Here is a 19536-nt window from a genome sequence, read left to right as displayed (position 1 = left end):
ACTTGTTTGGCAAGTTATGGCAGATAAAAGTATTGAAAATTGTGACACTTTGTGGGTGAGGTACCAGAAGGGGTTCACAGATATAATAATTTTCACAACAGATCTTGTGTTAGCAAAAATGTGTCTGTGAAAAATGAAAAGAGTTGGGTGCTTATTTCGTATTTTTTAGCGTTTTGAAATCTTGAACCCTGTGTGGAGCAGGCACCAGAAGAAATTGTACGATATCTACCGTCTTTATAACAGATCTTGAACGGAATCGGATGTTAATTTCGGGTTTTATGAGCTTCATGGATATTCAAAATTTTGACCCTTTGTGGGGCAGGCACCAGAAGGTGTGGACCGATTTATCTCATCTTTACACCAGACCATGGGTTATGAAAAATGTTTTTATGCGTGTAATTTGAAGATAATCAGGCTCTTACATCATATTTTATAAGAGTTATAATTATTCAAATTCTTAACCGCTTGTGGTGGAGGTACTTGATGGTGTGTACCTGACCTAGCACTGATGATTGAAATATTAGAATTTGCAAAGTTGGAGCAAAATTTGATTATCCTTTCCCTTTCTGCGTAGTAGAATATTTTTTTGTTTTTGGAAATTTTCGAAATACCAGAAGGAGTGGAGCGATATTGCTCATCTCCGAACTCCATCTAAGTCTGATAATATTACGATGTACCAAGTTTCGGATACTCTCTTCGAGAGTTATCGTGCGACAGACGGACGGACATCTCTAAATCGATTCCAAATGTCCTGAAACGGATTTGGTCCAAAGAGATCTAGAATCAAAGGAATTTCTTTCAAGCCATATGGTTGAGGGTATAATGACGCTAAAATCCTTAAAATACCGAGTATCGGGAGGTGCAATGTGAACCTCTATGAACAAGTTTCTGACTTAGGAGGTAGTGTTCAGTTCTATTAAGGATGTGGCCTACATGGTGGGAACACAAACCGTGAATTAACAGCAAATTTGGTTGGAAGTTTGGACTATAACAACCAAAATACCATAAATCTGACGGCACAGTTATACGGGCGCTATACCAAAACCTACTTGGCCAAAACGTGGACCTACCAATACTAAAAGTTCTGCAGACATAGAAAACATCAGAGCGAAATTTGTTGACCTACATATTTTTCGTTCTGAAGTTAAAGTGGTTTGCCACAAACAGACAGGCGGACATGTCTAAATCGACATAGAATCGTATGCTGATAATATTGTACCTAAAATCGTCGAAGTACCTAATATAGGAAAGTATTGATATATGGGGCTATACAAAGACCTGGACCTGCATAAACAATTTTCTGTCATAGGCTGTAGTACCCATTACGAATTCTAAATACGAAATTTGAAACAATTAGGTCCCTAAAATCGTCAAAATATGGAATACCGGGGGGTACTGTTGTTTGTAGACTATACGACATCTTGGACCTATGTAGACATTTCTCTTCCAGGAAGTAAAGTGCTTAGAAAGAACTTCTAATATGGATTTTTAGACCATTTCATAGAAAAATGTTGCCAAAATCATCAAAGCCCCGAATATAGGGACGGACCGTTATATGGGGACTATAGGATATCGTGGGCCTATATAGACAATACTATTCAGGGGCTAAAGTACTCAGAAGTAACTTTTTTGGATTTTCCGACAATTTCATTGAACAATTTGGCTGCAATCATAATAGAAAATGGGGGGGGTAACATTATATGGGGGCTATACGATATCGTGGACCGATATAGAACATCTTCGAACTTGACCTGCCTGCACACAAAAGACTGATCTGTGCAAAATTTCTTCCTTCCTATCTTTATTCATTTTGACACCAGCGCGATTACAACAGACGGACAGAATGACGAACGGACATGGCTAAATCGTCTTAGAATTTTGCGCTGATCAAGAATATATATACTTTGTTAGGTCTAAAATTATTGTTTCGATGAGTTATGAACGGAATGACGAACTTACTATACCCTCCATACTATATATGGCGGAGGGTATAACAATTAATATACCTATAGAGTGATTTTAAATACCCTAAAGAGGCATGCTAATTCTATGATCAGCGCTGTACCTATGTTGCTGTAAGTGACGAAAGAATTCTGGGACCACAAATGATTGTTACCAAGTCAATAGCTAGCTACCTAAAAGATTTTGTGACACATTAAATACATGGCCTTTATTTTTTTATTTCGGGATTTTACTAAATTATTTTTTCAACAGTGCCTGGTCAATTTTGTACAGCTTTTAAAAAAAAAAATACGATTTGTATTTATGAATGGTCAACATACCAACAACTAATGTACTGTAAGGTTTATTCAAAGCACTAGTGAGAATATTAAAAGAGAGTAAAGAAAGAGAGAGAGAGTGGCATGCACATGTGTCTGATTCTAATAAGTTTTTTTTTTTCATTTCCCCCAAATGCCCTTTAATTTGTAATTACAGTGTAGTAATTTGTTATCAAATTAAACAATGACAATAGTTTCATTTAAAAAAAAAAAAACATTAATAATATTATTAGCACTTCCAATCATTCACAATAGTCTGTTTGTTATTTTTTACAATTCGTCCATACATTGGCGCGCACACAGGCACACACACACGCACCCATTAATAAAACACCCACTGTACCGTAAACAACTCACTCATCATGAACAACTCTATTTTGGTCTCCCCATTAAGTCTCTCTCTCACGCTCTCTTTAACAACTTCCCCATGTAAAGCAATGGAGCTTGGTTTGTTGTTATTGTTTTCGTTTTATTTTTGGAATTTCTATTGAACATGATTAATACCACTTCTCTCTGCAGAAAAATATTTACAATCTCATTCTTGTTGTTGTTATTGTTATTGTTCTTTATTGCATTGCAATAACAAGTAGTTTAAATTTCTCTATTCATTTCCTTTATTACGTACAATTTTGCTTATCTCCTTGACAAATGACTGGTTGTGGCTGCTTAGAAATTTAACACTTTTTCACCCATCAATGCACTACCGACCGACAGACAGACAGGCGAACAAATAGACTAAACACTTTGTTTTAACAAAATTCACGTTTTTTAATTGACGACAGACAGCCGGAGATGTGTGTTTGAGTGTTCGCTCGCACTTAAGCACTAACAGAACTGCCGTCTGCACAGCTTTTAACATTTTGTTGTGGCGTTCCCATGTCTCTTCTTCCTTTCTACTATGTTTTTTTTTTTGCCCATCATTTGTCTTATGTTTTCTTCTGTCTTAGTTTTGTTGTCGTTGTTGTTATGTAGTTAGTACCAGAGAATATCGATAAAATGCGAAAGCAAACGAAAATAAACAAATCGTGTGCAATTTATTTGTCGCCGCGATAAGGGTAGCCTATAAATCACAGTACAGGGCACGCCATCATTGGCAGAATCAGACCCGCTAGACCGAGTAAGGTAAGGCAGAAGCTGAAAGATTTTATTTGTTTGTCGTGGCTGTCTGGCATAATCTGACATAATTAGGGAGTTTGTTGATTTTTTGCGGTTCAAGGTCGTTACAATTGGTGCAAGTCTTCGTCATTTGTACACTGGGAGAAATTGTGGCAGGCGGATCTCCCAGGAATGTTTGCCCTTTCTGATTACCCAGGAAATAATTCCAAGGTAGAAAAATATCTCGAAAAATAATTCCAAGGTAGAAAAATTTCCCTTTGGAAAAATGAAGAGACTTAGCAAAGAAATTTACACATTTTAACGAAAAGCAATCACGTTATATACATCCAGTAATTATACCCTCAGCACATGGCTAGAGAGGGTATATATCATTTGATACTGCCAAAACATACATCATCGAAATAACGGTTTTAGACCCTAGGTCTCTTTGGACCAAATCCGTCCGTCCGGTAACTCTCAAAGGGAGTATCCGATTTGATCCAAACTTGGTACTTCGTGATATTATTGTTAAACTTAGATCGAGTTCGGAGATGGGCAATTTCGGCCCACTCCTTCTGGCACCTCCCACACAAAATGTCAATATTTTCAAAGAAAATAATTTACTGCACAGAAAGAGAAATGATAGCCCGATTTTCCTTCAACTTTGCAAATCCTAATATTTGCTTCCGTGCTAGATGAGGTGCGAAAATGGACAATATCGGTTCACTCCTTCTGGTACCTCTCCAACAAAGGGTCAGAATATTAAATAATTATATCCCTTATAAAATGTGATGTAAGAGTTCTATTGCCTTCAAATTACACACATTACAATACTTTTAATAACTCTTGGTCTGGTGTAAAGGTGGAATGTATCGGCCCACTTCTTCTGGTACCTCCCCCACAAAGGGATCAAAATTTTGGATATCCATGAAGCTCATAAAACGCGAAATTAACATCCGATTCCATCCAGATTTGCCACAACGTAATATTTCAAGCAACACAAGAACTATTATAAAGAAGGTAGATATCGGACCACTTCTTCTGATACCTCCCCCACAAAGGGTCAACATTTTGAATAACAAAAACGATTATAAAATCCGAAATAAGCTTCCGATTCTCTTCATTTTTCACACATCCCATTATTTCCATTGACATAAGAACTGGTATGAAGATGGTACATACCCATCCACTCCTTCTGGTACAGCCCCCACAAAGGGGTCAAAAATTTCAATAACCATGAAGCTCATATAACGCGAAACGAACATCCGATTATTTTCAAACTCGGTGCATCCCAATATTTCTATCAACACAAGATTTAATGCGAAGATGGAATGTATCGGTTCACTCCTTGTGGTACCACTCCCACAAAGGGGTCAACATTCTGAATAACCAAAATGATCATAAAATCCGAAATAAGAATCCGCCTCTTCTTCAAATTTCATATATCTCAATATTTCTAATAACACTAGATGTGGTGTGAAGATGGTAGATATCGGACCACTCCTTCTGCTACCTCCCCCTCAAAGGGGTCAAAATTTGGAACAATTACAACTCTCATAGATTGCAAATAAGCATCCGATTATCCTCAAAATTCACATATCCCAATATTTCTACTAACACAAGATCTGATGTATAGAAGGTAGATGTCGGATAACTCCTTCTGGTACCTCCCCCACAAAATATTAAAATTTTCACAGTAAACAAATTACCTTATGGAACCGGAAAGGATCATAAGATTTTGTTTATACTTTGCAAATCCTAATATTTGTAATTGTGCTAAGTCAGGTTCGAAAATGGACAATATAGACCCACTACTTCTAGTACCTCCCTCTAAAAGGGTCAACATTTTGAATAATCTCAACGCTTATAATATATGAAATAAAAATCAAATTGTCTTGACATTTCACATATCTAAGTCTGGAAAGAAGGTGGAATAGATCGGATCACTCATTCTGGTACTTCCCCCATAACGAGTCAAGATTTTGAATAGTTATGTCTCATAAAACGCGAAATAAGCACCCGAATCTCTTCAGATTTAACACATCCCAATATTTTTTATTAACACAAAATCTGGTGTAAAAGTGGGATGTATCGGTTCACTCCTTCTGGTAGCTCTCCCACAATGGGATCAATTTTTTAATAACAAAACTCATGAAATGTGAAATAAGCATCGGATTCTTTCCAAATTTGACACCTCCCAATATTTATTCAAACACAAGATCTGCTGTGAACATGACAGATATCGATCCACCACTTCTGGTAACTCACCCAGAAAGGTTTACAATTTTCAATACTTAGATCTCTTATAACTTGCGATTCTTGGTATAGCTAAATTTTTCTCTCAACCAGAGATCTTTTGTGAATATGAAATTTATCGGTCTACTCCTTTTCGTAACAATTATTTCTTTTCAATAATTCGTGATTTGTGAAATTATTTCTCGGGAAAAATGCTCTCTAGGATAATAGAATGTCGCGCGGATGTTCATAACTGTGCTGATTGTTTTGTTTTGACAAATCAGTTGATTACTTGCAGAGTTTTCTTTTTTCTTGCAAGAGAGGACAAATGTACCTTACTCTATGTAAATTATTTTACACTATTCTTGCAGGAAGACTAACCAGACAATTCTTTTCGATCATCGCAAAGCAAGAAAGTGTTTTAGAACTTTCTCTTAATTTTTGTTAAACAACCAACAAATCAATGTCTATGTATTATTAATTTAAGTCCTTAAAAAATAAGTTTCACAAACAATTTTCGACAACATTCCTTTTTCAAAAAAAATATTTTTATAAAATACAATGAAAAATGCAATTTTAATGTTCTTTTAAACGTTCTCTTTATGATTTTGCTTTTGATTTAAATTATTATAATTATAGATAATAAATATTTAAATTATTTCAGTTATATTGCAACATTCACACACATATACGCTCCCCACATCCACACATGGTCATGTCTAGCTATTGCAAACAGCTGATTGCTGATTGGAAATTCCTTAATGCCAAACACACACACACACACTCACGAGAGAAACACATGGTAGGATGTGTGCGTATGACGTATATTGAAAATTCATACGTCACATGCCAACGAAACTTAACGAAAACATTCAATCGAAAAAGAGAAGCTTTCTCATTCTCTATGCTCATGCTCTCGACGCAATACTTCTCTTATAAATTACGCTCATTTATTGTTTTGCTCCAACATGAAGAGAAGGAGAACTTAGTTTTTTTAATCACAAGGTATTTTTTCAATCATGTCTGGGAAACAATGTGGCATATTTCTTTTGAAGTTAAAGGGAACACTTGCAGTCTATGTGTTGTGGAATTGGAAAAGAACCAGATTTCACTCCCATAGAGAGGTATGGACTTTAGACATGCATTAGCTTAGATTTGAAAACAGGGACAAGTCTGAGCAACACTGGCTTAAAAGGCTCGCTCGTTTTGTGTTTTGCTTGTAATTTTTTTCAATAATTGAGAAAATATCCTGGAAATTGGTTGGTTTATTTGGTGCCTAGAACACTTTTTAGACCCTCTGACACATGACTAGAAAAGGTATATATCATTTGATAGGCCAAATTTGGACCAAATCCGTTTCAGGACATTTGGATCTAGCGATGTCCCTCCGTACGTTCGTCCGCCTGTCTGGCTGGTTGGTTGGTGCTCACGATAACCCCCGAAGGGAATATCCGCTTTGGTCAAAACTTGGTACGTCGTGATATTATTATCAAATTTAGATCAAGCTCGGAGATGGACACCAAAAGAGAAAGGATAATCCGATTTTGCAACAACTTTGCAAATCCTAATATTTGCATCAGTGCTAGACCAAGTCAAGTACCTCCCCGACAAAGGGTCAACATTTTGAATAATTATAACTTTTATAAAACGTGAAGGAAGCGTCCGATTGTCTTCAAATTACACACATCACAATATTTTTATTAACCCAAGGTGTGGTGTGAAGATATGATATATCGGTCCACTCCTTCAGGTACCTCCCCTAAGTAGAAAGAATTGTTTGAATTTTGTTTAATTACAAACATTTAATTCCCATCCCTGTCCTTGTAACGCAGCAAATTTTTTTATCATTTATTTATGTGGATTCCCTCTATGTTAGAGTTGTTAAAAATCTTAATTAAAATATGTTCTGTGGGGGTTTTTATGCCCACCACCATAGTATGGGAGGGTATATTAAGTTTGTCATTCTGTTTGTGACAGTCCGTTCGTGGAAATCTATCTAGCTTCCGAACGAAATGAAGTAGGTTGAAAAAAGTTTACTCAAATGTATATTATGTCTGCAGGACTTTTGGTATTGAAAATGGGTCATGTAGGTCCACGTTTTGGTATTGCCTTATATAATGGTACCTCCCGATATTCGGTATTTTGATGATTTTATCGACATTATTCACCGGAATTGTTTCAAATTTTGGCATTTCTTAATGGATACTACAGACTACGATAGAAAATTGCCCGTGCAGGTCCACGTCTTCGTATAGCCTCCATATAACGTTACCTCCCGAAATTCGGTATTTGATGATTTTATCGACATTATTCTCCGGAATTGTTTTAAATTTGGTATTTGAAGTTCGTAATGGATACTACAGCTTATGACAGAAAATTGTCTGTACAGGTCCATGTCTTCGTATAGCCCCCATACAATGTTACCTCTCGATATTCCTTATTTAGATGACTTTAGCGACGTTATTCACCGGAATTGTTTCAAATTTGGTATTTGAAGTTCTTAATGGATACTACAGCCTATGACAGAAAATTGTCTGTGCCGGTTCACGACTTCGTATAGCCCCCATATAACGGTATCTCCCCATATTCGGTATTTCGATGATTTTAGCGACATTTTTCACCGGACATGTTTTTAAAATTTGGTATTTGAAGTTCGTAAGTGATACTACAGCCTATGACAGAAAATTGTATGTTTTCGTATAGCTCCCATATAATAGTACCTCACTATATTGATGATTTTAGCTACATTATTCGCCGAATTTTGTTTTCAAGTTTCGCATTTGAATATTGTTATGGCTTATGACAAAAGTTGTCTGTGCAGGTCCACGTTGTCGTGAAGACCCTAATATAACGGCTACATTCGGTATTTATAAGATTTTAACAGAATTTTTTTTTTTGAAAATACCCAATTTCGTTCAAAATGGAGAAGGGTATTCAAAGTTCGGCCCGGCGGAACTTACATTTTATTTACATGTTTTTTAATAAAATGGTATTTTACTGTGGACTACTTTCAGGAGATCTTCCCCAACTAGAAATAATTTTTTAATTTTATTTATTTATATATATTGCTACAATTAAATTTATTAATATTTACCACTTTTAGAAATATTGAATTTCCATGCCTGTGCTTGTAACCCAGTAATATTTTTTTCATTTATTTATGTGAACTCTCTTTATTTCACTCTCGTTTTCTCTTTGCTTCGTTAAAACTCTTTTCCTTCTCTCTGTCTCTCTCCCTCTCTGAACAAATGACAATTTTCAATGAGCTTAAGAAAAATTGTTGCTAGGAAAAAGTACAAAGTACCTATTTTGAAACTTTTTATTATTGATTTTACCCCAAAAGCGAAGGCAACTCAACACCACTGACAAAGGAATGCTCCGGTGGTGGTCGTGATGATGATGATGATGACGATAAACGTTGCAAACATGGGATTCTTAGGCACGAACACGCACAAACATACACAGGGACGACTAAGCACATTTGGTGCGTATGATTTGAGTGGTGCCTCCTGTCTATGCTTTTGCAACTAATCCGGAGGATGAGTTCCATTTATGATGTCCTTTGTAAAACACAACGCCCTTTATGCATTATGTATGAAAACAATTTGTCTGCATGTCTGGACATGTTTTCTACAATTTCAGCACTAATTCAATAATTTTTTTATTAACCAAAAAATTGTTAAAACTTACTTGCGAATTATGAAATAAAATACATACAGATCGTGGTTACGTCTGCCACAATAAAATTATGATTTCAGAATTTACTTTGCCACAAATGACTAGAAATTATGCAACAAAAAGCCAGCCAAGACAGCTAACCAGGTTGGTGGTTGTCCAGCGCAACATTGTGCGTCTGGCGGCGATGTCTGTCCATGGTTTTTTCTCGAATTTTGTTCACATTGTTGTTATAGTTGTTGTTGATATTTTATTCTTCATTTTTCCATTCCTTGTTGTTATCTTTCAATTCACAGATATAGAAACTTTTTTTCCTGTGCGTTTGTATGCAAATGAACAAAACCACACACACACACAGACAGAGAGAGACACAGACACTCACATACATCGACACTACATAGTATAAAGCACTTGTGTAATTCTTTTTTTTTTCATTTCATTTGTTTGCTATCATTTATTTGATGTGGAGGTAGGTAGCTGGCTATTTTTTGTTTCCACTTTAACATTTTGCATGGCACTTAACAAAAGCAAGCTCAAATTCAGCTCTAAGCTTCAAATTTTCTGGCTGATTCTATTTTAACTTTGACACAACGAAACAAAAAAAAAAAACGCACAACAACAAATCAAAGAAGTTAATACTTTTTTTCCCCATTTTTTTTAGTTGTGCAAACAAATTTCACCATCAAACTTACATCTTTTCCAGACAACTTTAGTCGCGGTAACAGCGCGAATAACTTGAAGCTTACCACAGACTTCATTGACAAATTTCAAACTGAACTCGGGGAGCCTGCAAACAGGCTGTTCCACGTTAAGTTTTCTTCATATCCCATCGAATGCTCTCCCCATGGCACGCACACAGCTAATTATGTTTGCTCTCGCACTCCATCCTTCTCTCAAAGGCAGAGAGAGAGAGAGAGAGTGGCCTTCTTGTTTGGGGGTTGTTTGGCATCAGGGGTGCTCAAGAAGAAATATCTGTTTTCAGTCAAATTTCTCTTTGCTTATTTAAATCAAGAACAAAACAGTGTTAAGTCATTATTTATACAAATATTTTTATCCATTTGCTTTATAAACTATTTTGGCAAACATTCGTGTTTAAAAATAATTAAATAGAACAGTAAAATATAAAGAAAAACAGAATTTTAATTTTCTCTTAAATTATCTCTTTTTTCTCTTCATGTTCTAGAACACGGTTTTGAGCACCCCTGTTTGGCATTGACAAAAGGAAATGTGTTTTGGATTTGTTCTCTTTTCGTGAGGTTTGACATGCTTTGAGAGCTTTTTATGTGGGGGATAAAGATAGTGCGAAATTAATTTCGTACCAAAAATGTTTGTGCCAGCACTGTAAAGAATTATTTCAGCACTCATTACACAGTGGGGACGAAACGAATACGAGATTCTCCACTAAAACAAAAAATAAAAACAAGTATCAGTCGGTTTTGCCGACAGATTTATACCCCCAGCCATGAGTTATGATTTGTTAAACTCTTGACCCTTTATGGGGGAGGTTCCGAAGCGGTTGGCCAATATAGACCAATCGGTATCTGACCTAAGACTGATAAAAATATTACAACGTGTCAAATATGGACTATATCGACTACTTTCTATACTTTATATGGGAAATGTGAAAATTTTTGGAAGATATGGAAATATGCAGGAGTTGGCAGATAACGCGGACCGAAGCATTCCATTTTCATACTAAATCTAATACAGAAAAAAATATTAGTCTGTGCAAAATTGAAAGGAAATCGAACATTTACAGGGTAGGATGAAAAGACTGCAACCAACTTCAGACTGCTGTCATTTCTAAGCCACTCGTCCGACAACTGTTAAAGGAATTCGTGAAGGAATTCAAGCGTGATAGTGTCATTTCTTTATATTTGGCTGGAAAAACACAAGTGGCTATCGTTAGAGCCCTCTAGCAGCATTTAAATGTGAATAAATCTTTTGTGTCTCCCACCATCGCCCGTTACCGTGATAATGGTAGCGTAGCCCCACGTCAAGGAAGTGGATGGAAGAAAACAGCATCATGAGAAGAAATAGTTCGAAAAATAAAAGAGGGCGTCGCAGTCGCCGAAAAATGGCTCGTGAGCTGAACATATCGCAATATTCAATTCGGCAAATTTTGAAAAATGGGCTTGGGGTAAAGCTATTAAAATTCAAAAAAGTGCAAGAACATACACCGCAACAAAAAGAAAATAAACTCAAAAGAGCTAAAGAGTTGCTTCGCTTGGTCGAAAATGGTGAACTGCCGAATTTGGTTTTCCCCGATGAGAAAACATTCGTTAACCAGCAGTCTGTAAACAAACAAAATGATCGTCGTTACTTGCCAATGAGGTCAGCTGAAAATATGCACCTTCGGTTGGCCACCAGAACTCAAGCGACGGCCATGGTAAAGCTTTGGGCCGCCATTACAGCCGATCGACCGTTGCATCAGAATAAATGCCGAATATTATCACGAAAATATGCTGGAGGTTATATTAAAGCCTTGGCCACGCAAACATTTTTGCCACAAATCTTGGAGATTCCAACAGGACTCAGCTCCATCGCACTCAGCACGCGCTACACAAGAATGGTGACAAAATGAGGTTTCTCGCTTAATTTCCAACGCACGATGGCCACCAAAATCTCCGGATACCAATCCGTTGGACTATTGTGTCTGGAGTATTTTGGAAAGCAAGGTTGGCACTAAAAAATACCAAAGTGTCGATCACCTCAAACAAGCTATTCGTCGGGAATGGGCCAATGGGCAGCGTATGAGGGTTTCATTGGCCATTTGAAGGCCATAATTCGTGCCAAAGGTGACCAATTCAAACAAATCTAAAATTATTCTGAAATTTGATGTTATTTCCGACATTTTTTGCTTTCATTCAATAAAAGTTAGAAAAAAAAATGTAAAAATGTTGGCTTTTGACTTTGTTGCAGTTTTTTATCTCACCCTGTATATCATCTTCAAAACAGATCCTGCGTTAGCAAAAATATGTGGATGTGTGAAATTTGAAGAGAGTAGGATGCTTATTTGGCCTTCTTTGAACGTTTCGTTTTTTAAAAAAACCCTGCGTGGGGGAGGTACCAGAAGGAATGGTCCGATCTTAAGCATCTTTAAAACTGATATTGTGTTAATAGAAATATTGAGATGTGTCAAGTCTGGATGGATCGGATGTTAATTTCGCGTTTTATGAGCTTCATGAATTTGGAAAATCTTAAAACTTTTGTGGGCGAGGTACCAGAAGGTGTAGACCGATATATTCCATCTTTACAAAAAACCTTGGTTTAATAAAAATATTAGGACGTGTGAAATTTGAAGACAATTGAACTCTTACATTGCATTTTATAAGAGTTACCAGAAAGAGTAGGCCGATATATTCCATTTCCGCACCTGAAGACATGGTCCGATCTGTACAATCTTTATAAAAAATATTGTGATGTGCCATGTCTGAATGAGTGTTTTATGAGCCTAATGGATATTCAAAATTTTGACCATTTGTGGGGGAGGTACCAGAAGGAGTGGACCGATATATCCCAACAGACCTTGGATTAGTAAAATATATTATTTTATAAAATATGTTTTAAAAGAGTTTTAATTATTCACAATGTTGAGGTGGTGGTACCTCCCCCACAGAGTGGATCGATATTGTCAATTTTCGCACCTGACCTTGCATACATGCCTACCATGTCGGACCATCAGCTTAAGATTACCTACCCCATGGTCATATTCCAACAACATTACATCGGACAGCATAAGCTCTAAACGTCGAACTTTTTGTAACCGTTGGAAAGCCAAAAACCAAGAATATCGAGAATATACCATTCGCCGTTTTCCCCATTGTACTGGTGTTTATGTAGCAAATAAGAACTTCCTGGATGTAATCACTAATGTGGCTGCTCTAGCAGCGATGGTGTTCAAGTACTTAAGCAACGGTTTCAAAAATATGCTCGAATAGATTCGGCGTACAAAACCCTTATGCTCATAAAATCGCACAACTGACCATTAATTTCATGGCACAATCGCAAGCCAGATCGAAGAATTTGTTGTCAACGAATAAGTTCGCCTGTTCAACGTCGTATGTGCGGTAGACTCGAAGAAATGTTCGAGAAATGTACAAAGAAGTAAAGAAGAGTTTTCTTGTTGTTTCCTTGAGTTGGACATGAGACCCATAAGCAAAATTCCTTTCTACTAGTTAATAGGATTAAAGCTTCTAAAGCATGAAAACTGAATGAAAACAATTGACGATTTTATATAAGGAATGATGTATGCATGTGTTACACCTTTATTAATAATAAATACATATTTATTCGAAACATTAATATTTTTTAAATAATAAACAATAATAAATAAATATTACAAAATATGTTATATAATAGAGTGAATGTATGTGTGTGTGTGTACGTGTAAGTTACATGATTAAAGGACACAATAAATTACAAAAAAAAGAGAACACATTGCCAATTAATTACAAAAGGATAGAAGGACCCACACTCACAATATTGAGAATGACTTTCTGATCACTAGGAATTTACTGCGGTATTCAAATGCATCTTTAATGGGAAATTAATGAGAAACCGCTTATACACATACGTTATAGGATATATATAAAGCTAACTTAGACAATATAATATGTATATATCTGCCAATATAAATAACACAAGATAAAATCTGGACAATAGACAACTTTCACAATACAATGTTGGCAACATATTTTTTTCGGCAGATTTTCATGAAAGAAAAAATGTATCTTAACATATTTATGTGTGTGGTGTTTTATGAGAATTGAACTTCGGTTTTGGTAGGTGTCACTTAAACTATAAATACACTGTTGCCGTTGCTATTTCGATCACCAACCGCTATCTGCTGCTCATCCCTGTTGAGCACTTCAGCTTCTTTGCCAATTTCAACAATGCCACTACTTTGCATTACTTTGTTTGGTTCGATTTGATTGCCCTCCCGTAGTTCTTCAGCCTTTTCGACAATTTTTTCAACATTTTCTCCGCCCTCTGTCTCCTTGGTGTCGCTGGTTTCCTCGCCATTTTTAGTGGAAAAGATTATTTTCTCTTCGGTGTGCACACTGATACCCTCCTCAATTGATTCACCGCTATTTTGGAATGTCACTGAGATATCTTGTTTTTGCTGATCTGAAGTGGATAAACGCACCTCAGCACTGCTGGCACCTGTTGTGGCAGCTGTTGTGGTCATTGATGACCACCAAACAGAAATTGCTCCCTTTGCCTGGGATAAGGCTCCACCCACTGCTCGACTGGTATTGTTGACGGCTTGGTTTATCTTGCGGCCGCTTTCTGTGCTCTGCATGGTTCTGAAAAAAAAAACGGAAACAAGCATTAGTTTTGAACAAAGTTACCACAATTTCTAGACTTACTGGGCCAATTTCAGTTTTACATCCGTAACCGAGAGTGTCGCCCCCGAAAATGGATGCCCCATGGGCAGAGGATCAAAGAACCCATTATCCGGCCTTACATCAAACCATTCCTGATAGCATTGGGTCTTTTGAAATGCACTCATAAAATTCGCATTAAAATGATCAACATCTTTCACGGCTGTTTCCGAGGTTGTGGCCGCAACCGAGGTACGCAGCAAGGCCAACAGATAACCCTGGAATTGTTGTCGTATCCACTGATCACTACCACCCTCGGCATCTTCTTTAGGCACTTGGACATGACGCAGTATATAATCCATAAAACGTAAATCTTCTGTACTCAAGACCAGCTGTTTTCTCAACTCCGGGTCACGCGCCTCCAAATTGCCATTTTCAATATCAATCAATATATCCGCCAAGTGTTGCCTTTGCTGGAACAGCACATTTGAGGTTCCGATGACATAACTCAACACCGATGGATCGGTTAGCAAGTCCATGTATGGCAAGGATAGATAAGGCAAACAAAGATTACCGCTGGCAAATATTGAAATGGGGGCACGATATTCGTCGGGATTAATGGTGGTGAGAAAGGACAAAGTGGCTGTGGAAAGATGAGATTATTTTTAAACAATGAAAAAAGCGGTTTTTTATACCCTACACCTTTTTTGGAAGGAACTTGAAAATTTCCAAAAAATAAAAAAATCCGCCGAAAAATACCGCACAAAAGAACCTTAATATGGAAGCTATATAAAGACGGGGTGCTGCATAAGTAATTTTTTGTCATAGGCTGTAGTAACGACTCCAAACTTTAGAAAGGGGGCTTTAGAAAGACGTGGACCTGCACAGACAATTTTCTGTTTTTGGCTGTAGTATCCATTACGAACTTCAACTACGAAATTTGAAACAATTCCGGTAATAATGTCGTTAAAATCACCAAAATATCGGATATCGGGAGGTAGCGTTATATAGAGGCTATACGAAGACGTGGACCTGCACAGACAATTTTCTGTCTTAGGCTGTAGTATCTATTACGAACTTCAAATACTAAATTTGAAACATTTCCAGTGAATAATGTCGCTTAAATCACCAAAGTATCGAATAAAGGGAGGTACCATTATATGGGGGCTATACGAAGACGTGGACCTGAACAGACAATTTTCTGTCATAGGCTGTAGTTCCATTACGATTTTCAAATACCAAATTTGAAACATTTCCGGTAAAAAATGTCGCTAAAATCATCAAAATACCAAAAATAGGGAGTTACCGGTACTTGGGGGCTATACGAATACGTGGACCTGCACGGACAATTTTCTACCATAGCCTGAAGTTACATTACGAACTTCAAATAACAAATTTGTAAAAATTCCGGTGAAAAATGTCACTACATTCATTAAAATGCCGAATATCGGGAGGCACTATTATATGGGGGCTACACGAAGACGTGGACCTGCACAGACAATTTCCTGTCATAGGCTGTAGTATCCATAACGAACTTCAAATATTAAATTTGAAACAATTCCGACGAATAATGTCGCTAGAAACATCAAAATACCGAATATCAGGAGGTGCCGTTATATGGAGGCTATGTCAAAACGTGGTCCTACATGGCCCATTTTCAATACGAAACGTCCTGCAGACATAATATACATTTGAGTAACAATTTATCAACCCCACTTCATTTCGTTCGGAAGCTAGAGCGATTTTCACAGACGGAAGGACGGACGGACATCGCTATGTCGACATAGAATTTTATGCTGATCAAGAATATATTTTCCATTCCCAGATCTTGTTGTCGGACGTTATCAGCAGACGGTCCTAGAAGCCATAAACGGCTATAGATACAATCAGATCCAAATTTGGCAGGAATGACAACCCCTTCGAGATAAACATAATACATTCCCGCTCTGCTTTCAATTTTCTACACAGATATTCATTCTTCTTCGGCAAAGAACATTCTGTTTTATTTGGACAGTTGCAACAACTATTATGCCTATCTTCAGATGTGCCCACCTCGGATTGGAAGATAAAAATTGTGCTAGTCTAAAGCCAGGCACCCTAGCCCACTATAAAACAAGAGTAGGGAAGTTCCAACAACTATCTTTGAATTCTGTGAGTCATAATCCTAAAGCATTCAATAAGGGCCAAAATATGTTGGAAATGCTGTGGGACTTGCGGCTTTAAAGGCACAACACCTTAGCAGTTGACCATGGATGTCAACAAAAGGAAGAACAGCAGGTGTCTCCGCCCGAAAATATGTCTCCTGTGATTGCTATTTTGCTGAAAAGGTAGTAGGGAGATTGAAGCGCCACCATACGCCAACAAGAAATATTGCCCCTGCCGATTTCTATACTTCTGAGAGCCTAATAAAACTTCTTCGTTTTGATCTCCCTTCGATCGCTACATTGACAACACAAGCAGATCTATTAATAAAAAATCACAAAATTTTGCCTGGACATACTTCCATTAAAACGCAAAAAAAAAAATACTTACATGACGCATCCAAGCTGTTATCTTTGGTAAATGAGCTACTTCGCTCTAAATTCTTATCATTCTGGGTGGATGGATTTTCCGATGCATCTGCTGCTGCGTCACCACCTGCCGAAATCGCCGATGTTGGCGATGAACTACTTTTATGGCTTGATTTTTCACTACTCTTCGAGGAGGCATTTGAGAATTTCCTCAACTTTTCCTGAACATCATAACCAGCAGCATTATCGGAACAATCGTCCTCTCCTGTTGCTGTTGCATTCTCATCTTTTGCATCACCACTGCTGTTGCAATCCTCTGGCTTTATCAGAGAATCCGTATAATCCGGCATGGGTGACAATGGCCGTGATGTCCTTACACATGCCACTTCCTGGAAACCCTTTTCCAATAGACGTGGTATCAACGATGATATACCCAAAATCAGGGCACACATACCGCGCACAGGAGATCCAAAGCACACAACTTTTCTTTGTAACAAAAATAGCTTCAAAAGTTGCAACGTCTTGTGACGCCAATTCAAAACAATTTCACGCAGAGATAAGCCAACATGGAAATGACGCAGAGCTCGTCGTGATTCATCACCATCCATCAGACATGCATTGAGTTGTTCATAGGCCTTGACAAGAATATCGGTGCTGGAAAAATCGCCCTCCTCAAAGAAGGCATCCGCGATCAATGACAACTTCACCTCAATGTAGCCATAAATAGGCAAACGTGCCAGACAGCAGACGGACTTTTGCACCGTACTACGTGTTACATCGGCCGTGCGAATTTTCAGCTTCTCTACCGGTATCTGACGATAACACGACACCCCGTAAACACTCTCCGTGGGGTCGGTTAGACTGGGTAGATTAAAGAAAACCGTGTCTTCAACAAAATTATGTGAACCATCCGGCAATGCCAAGGTTGACAAATACTTCCAACCGCTGGGACATTCATTTTTACCCGACGAACCAGCCACCAGAGGGGGGTATGAAAATTCCACCTACACAAAGGACATTGACAGCATTAGCAAAAAAAATACAACAACAACAGGCTTATGTAACTTATATTCCCACCAACCTGACATCCTAGCTTATGATGGAATCCCACTACCAAAATATGTAGAATTGGAGGTTTAGTTTCTTCTTGAGCCGCCGCCACCGCATTCATTGTCCTCCAAACGATTTGACAGCCAAACACCGAAGTGAAAACAACAAACCAACAAGCTTACACACACACACAAACCAAGTAGTTGGCAAATTGGTATGTATTAATCAATTGGAAATACCTTTCTCTTTGTTTTTTAGGAAACGTTCTTTTTATCAGCAATTGACAAGAATTATTATTTTTCTTTTGCTTAAAAGCAAAGTATCGGTTTAGCTCCAGCTCGTTCGTTGTGCTATGTTCCCTGTTCAGAAAATGACAGGGTTGCCAATAGTTCTTTGTTTTCTTACCAAATTATGGGTAAATTCCCGAAAGTAATATTTTTGCAAGGGAAAATTAATTTTTTTCTAATTGGAAAAATACAAAAACGACACACTTAGCCATCTTCAGATTTTGAAAACAAATGCCCCCTACCTAATAATAATAACAATAATGGCAACGCTCGCGTATTTAACTTTGACATCCATCTCTCTTAACAGATGGTTTTAAAGTTATTTGACAAAAAACATTTATGTTACATTTTATAACATTCTGACAAATTACTACCTGTCATACCTGTCATTATTTTAATTTTTTTTATATATTTTTGATTAAAAAAAATATAAAAGGATACTTTAAAAGCGTCTTTAAAGTCAGGACTGAAAGAATATCATCATTTATTTAAATTGACAAATGATGCGTTATCATATAAGCAGCCAGGCAAATGCAGGGTTGCCCACATTCGATAAATGTTATCAGAAAAATTAATCGATATCCCAAAACTGGCATACGAAACAAGATGTAATCGTTATAAAGACCGTTCACAAAGAAATAAAAAGCAGTTGAAGTTTCAAAAGAAAATGGAAATTATAGACATTATCCCGAGAAAATGTGGAAAACTCGTATTAAACTGAATAATAAAAAATGGGAGTAATATGTAAGTAGATACGTGAAGATTAATATAAAGAAACAACGGACTTGGACGTTATTTTTTTTTTTTGATATACGAATAAGGGAATTTATAACATCCTGAGTTTGCCGAAAGACCAGGTTAGAGTTTTGCAATTTTTTCATTTTTTGTTTTATAAATTTTAATTAATTTTCACCAATATTTCAATGTCATAATCGACGCGTTGGGAGCTAGAAAATATATATCAACTCACAATACAAGTAAGAAAGAATGTTGGATCGATCTCAAGTTCCGAACAAAAACGGCCTGTTGCCCACAATTTCATAGTTTAGAATATCTTTAGGCTGAACTCTAGTTTAGT

At 37.1% G+C, this 19536-nt stretch overlaps 2 protein-coding genes across 3 annotated transcripts in view; both read right to left on the bottom strand.

Annotated features, from left to right (window-relative positions):
- The window catches only part of LOC101889413 (solute carrier family 41 member 2), a 116307-nt gene extending 106313 nt beyond the window's left edge, over positions 1-9994 (bottom strand). Inside the window, exon 1 of one of the 2 annotated variants that reach the window (XM_011293934.3) lies at positions 9977-9994. The gene's annotated coding sequence lies outside the window, so the exon portion shown is untranslated. Of the gene's footprint in view, positions 1-2904; positions 3090-9976 lie in introns of those variants that run through there. The other variant, XM_005182783.4, reaches the window with a different exon arrangement.
- A 3521-nt stretch (positions 9995-13515) lies between these two features.
- On the bottom strand, positions 13516-18559 carry LOC101889240 (late secretory pathway protein AVL9 homolog). The gene is made up of 4 exons (XM_005182781.4): positions 18203-18559; positions 17144-18125; positions 14657-15254; positions 13516-14593 (listed from the first exon to the last, which is right to left on the bottom strand). Exons 1-4 carry the CDS (start codon positions 18290-18292, stop codon positions 14080-14082), a joined length of 2184 nt encoding a protein of 727 aa, XP_005182838.1. The 5' UTR covers positions 18293-18559; the 3' UTR covers positions 13516-14079.
- Between the last annotated feature and the right edge of the window lie 977 nt (positions 18560-19536).

Source organism: Musca domestica, unplaced genomic scaffold, assembly GCF_030504385.1.
Source record: "Musca domestica strain aabys unplaced genomic scaffold, Musca_domestica.polishedcontigs.V.1.1 2, whole genome shotgun sequence".
Classification (NCBI taxonomy): Eukaryota; Metazoa; Arthropoda; class Insecta; order Diptera; family Muscidae; genus Musca; species Musca domestica.
The sequence above is the reverse complement of the archived record's forward strand: the minus strand, read 5'-3'. Positions and strand labels throughout refer to the sequence as shown.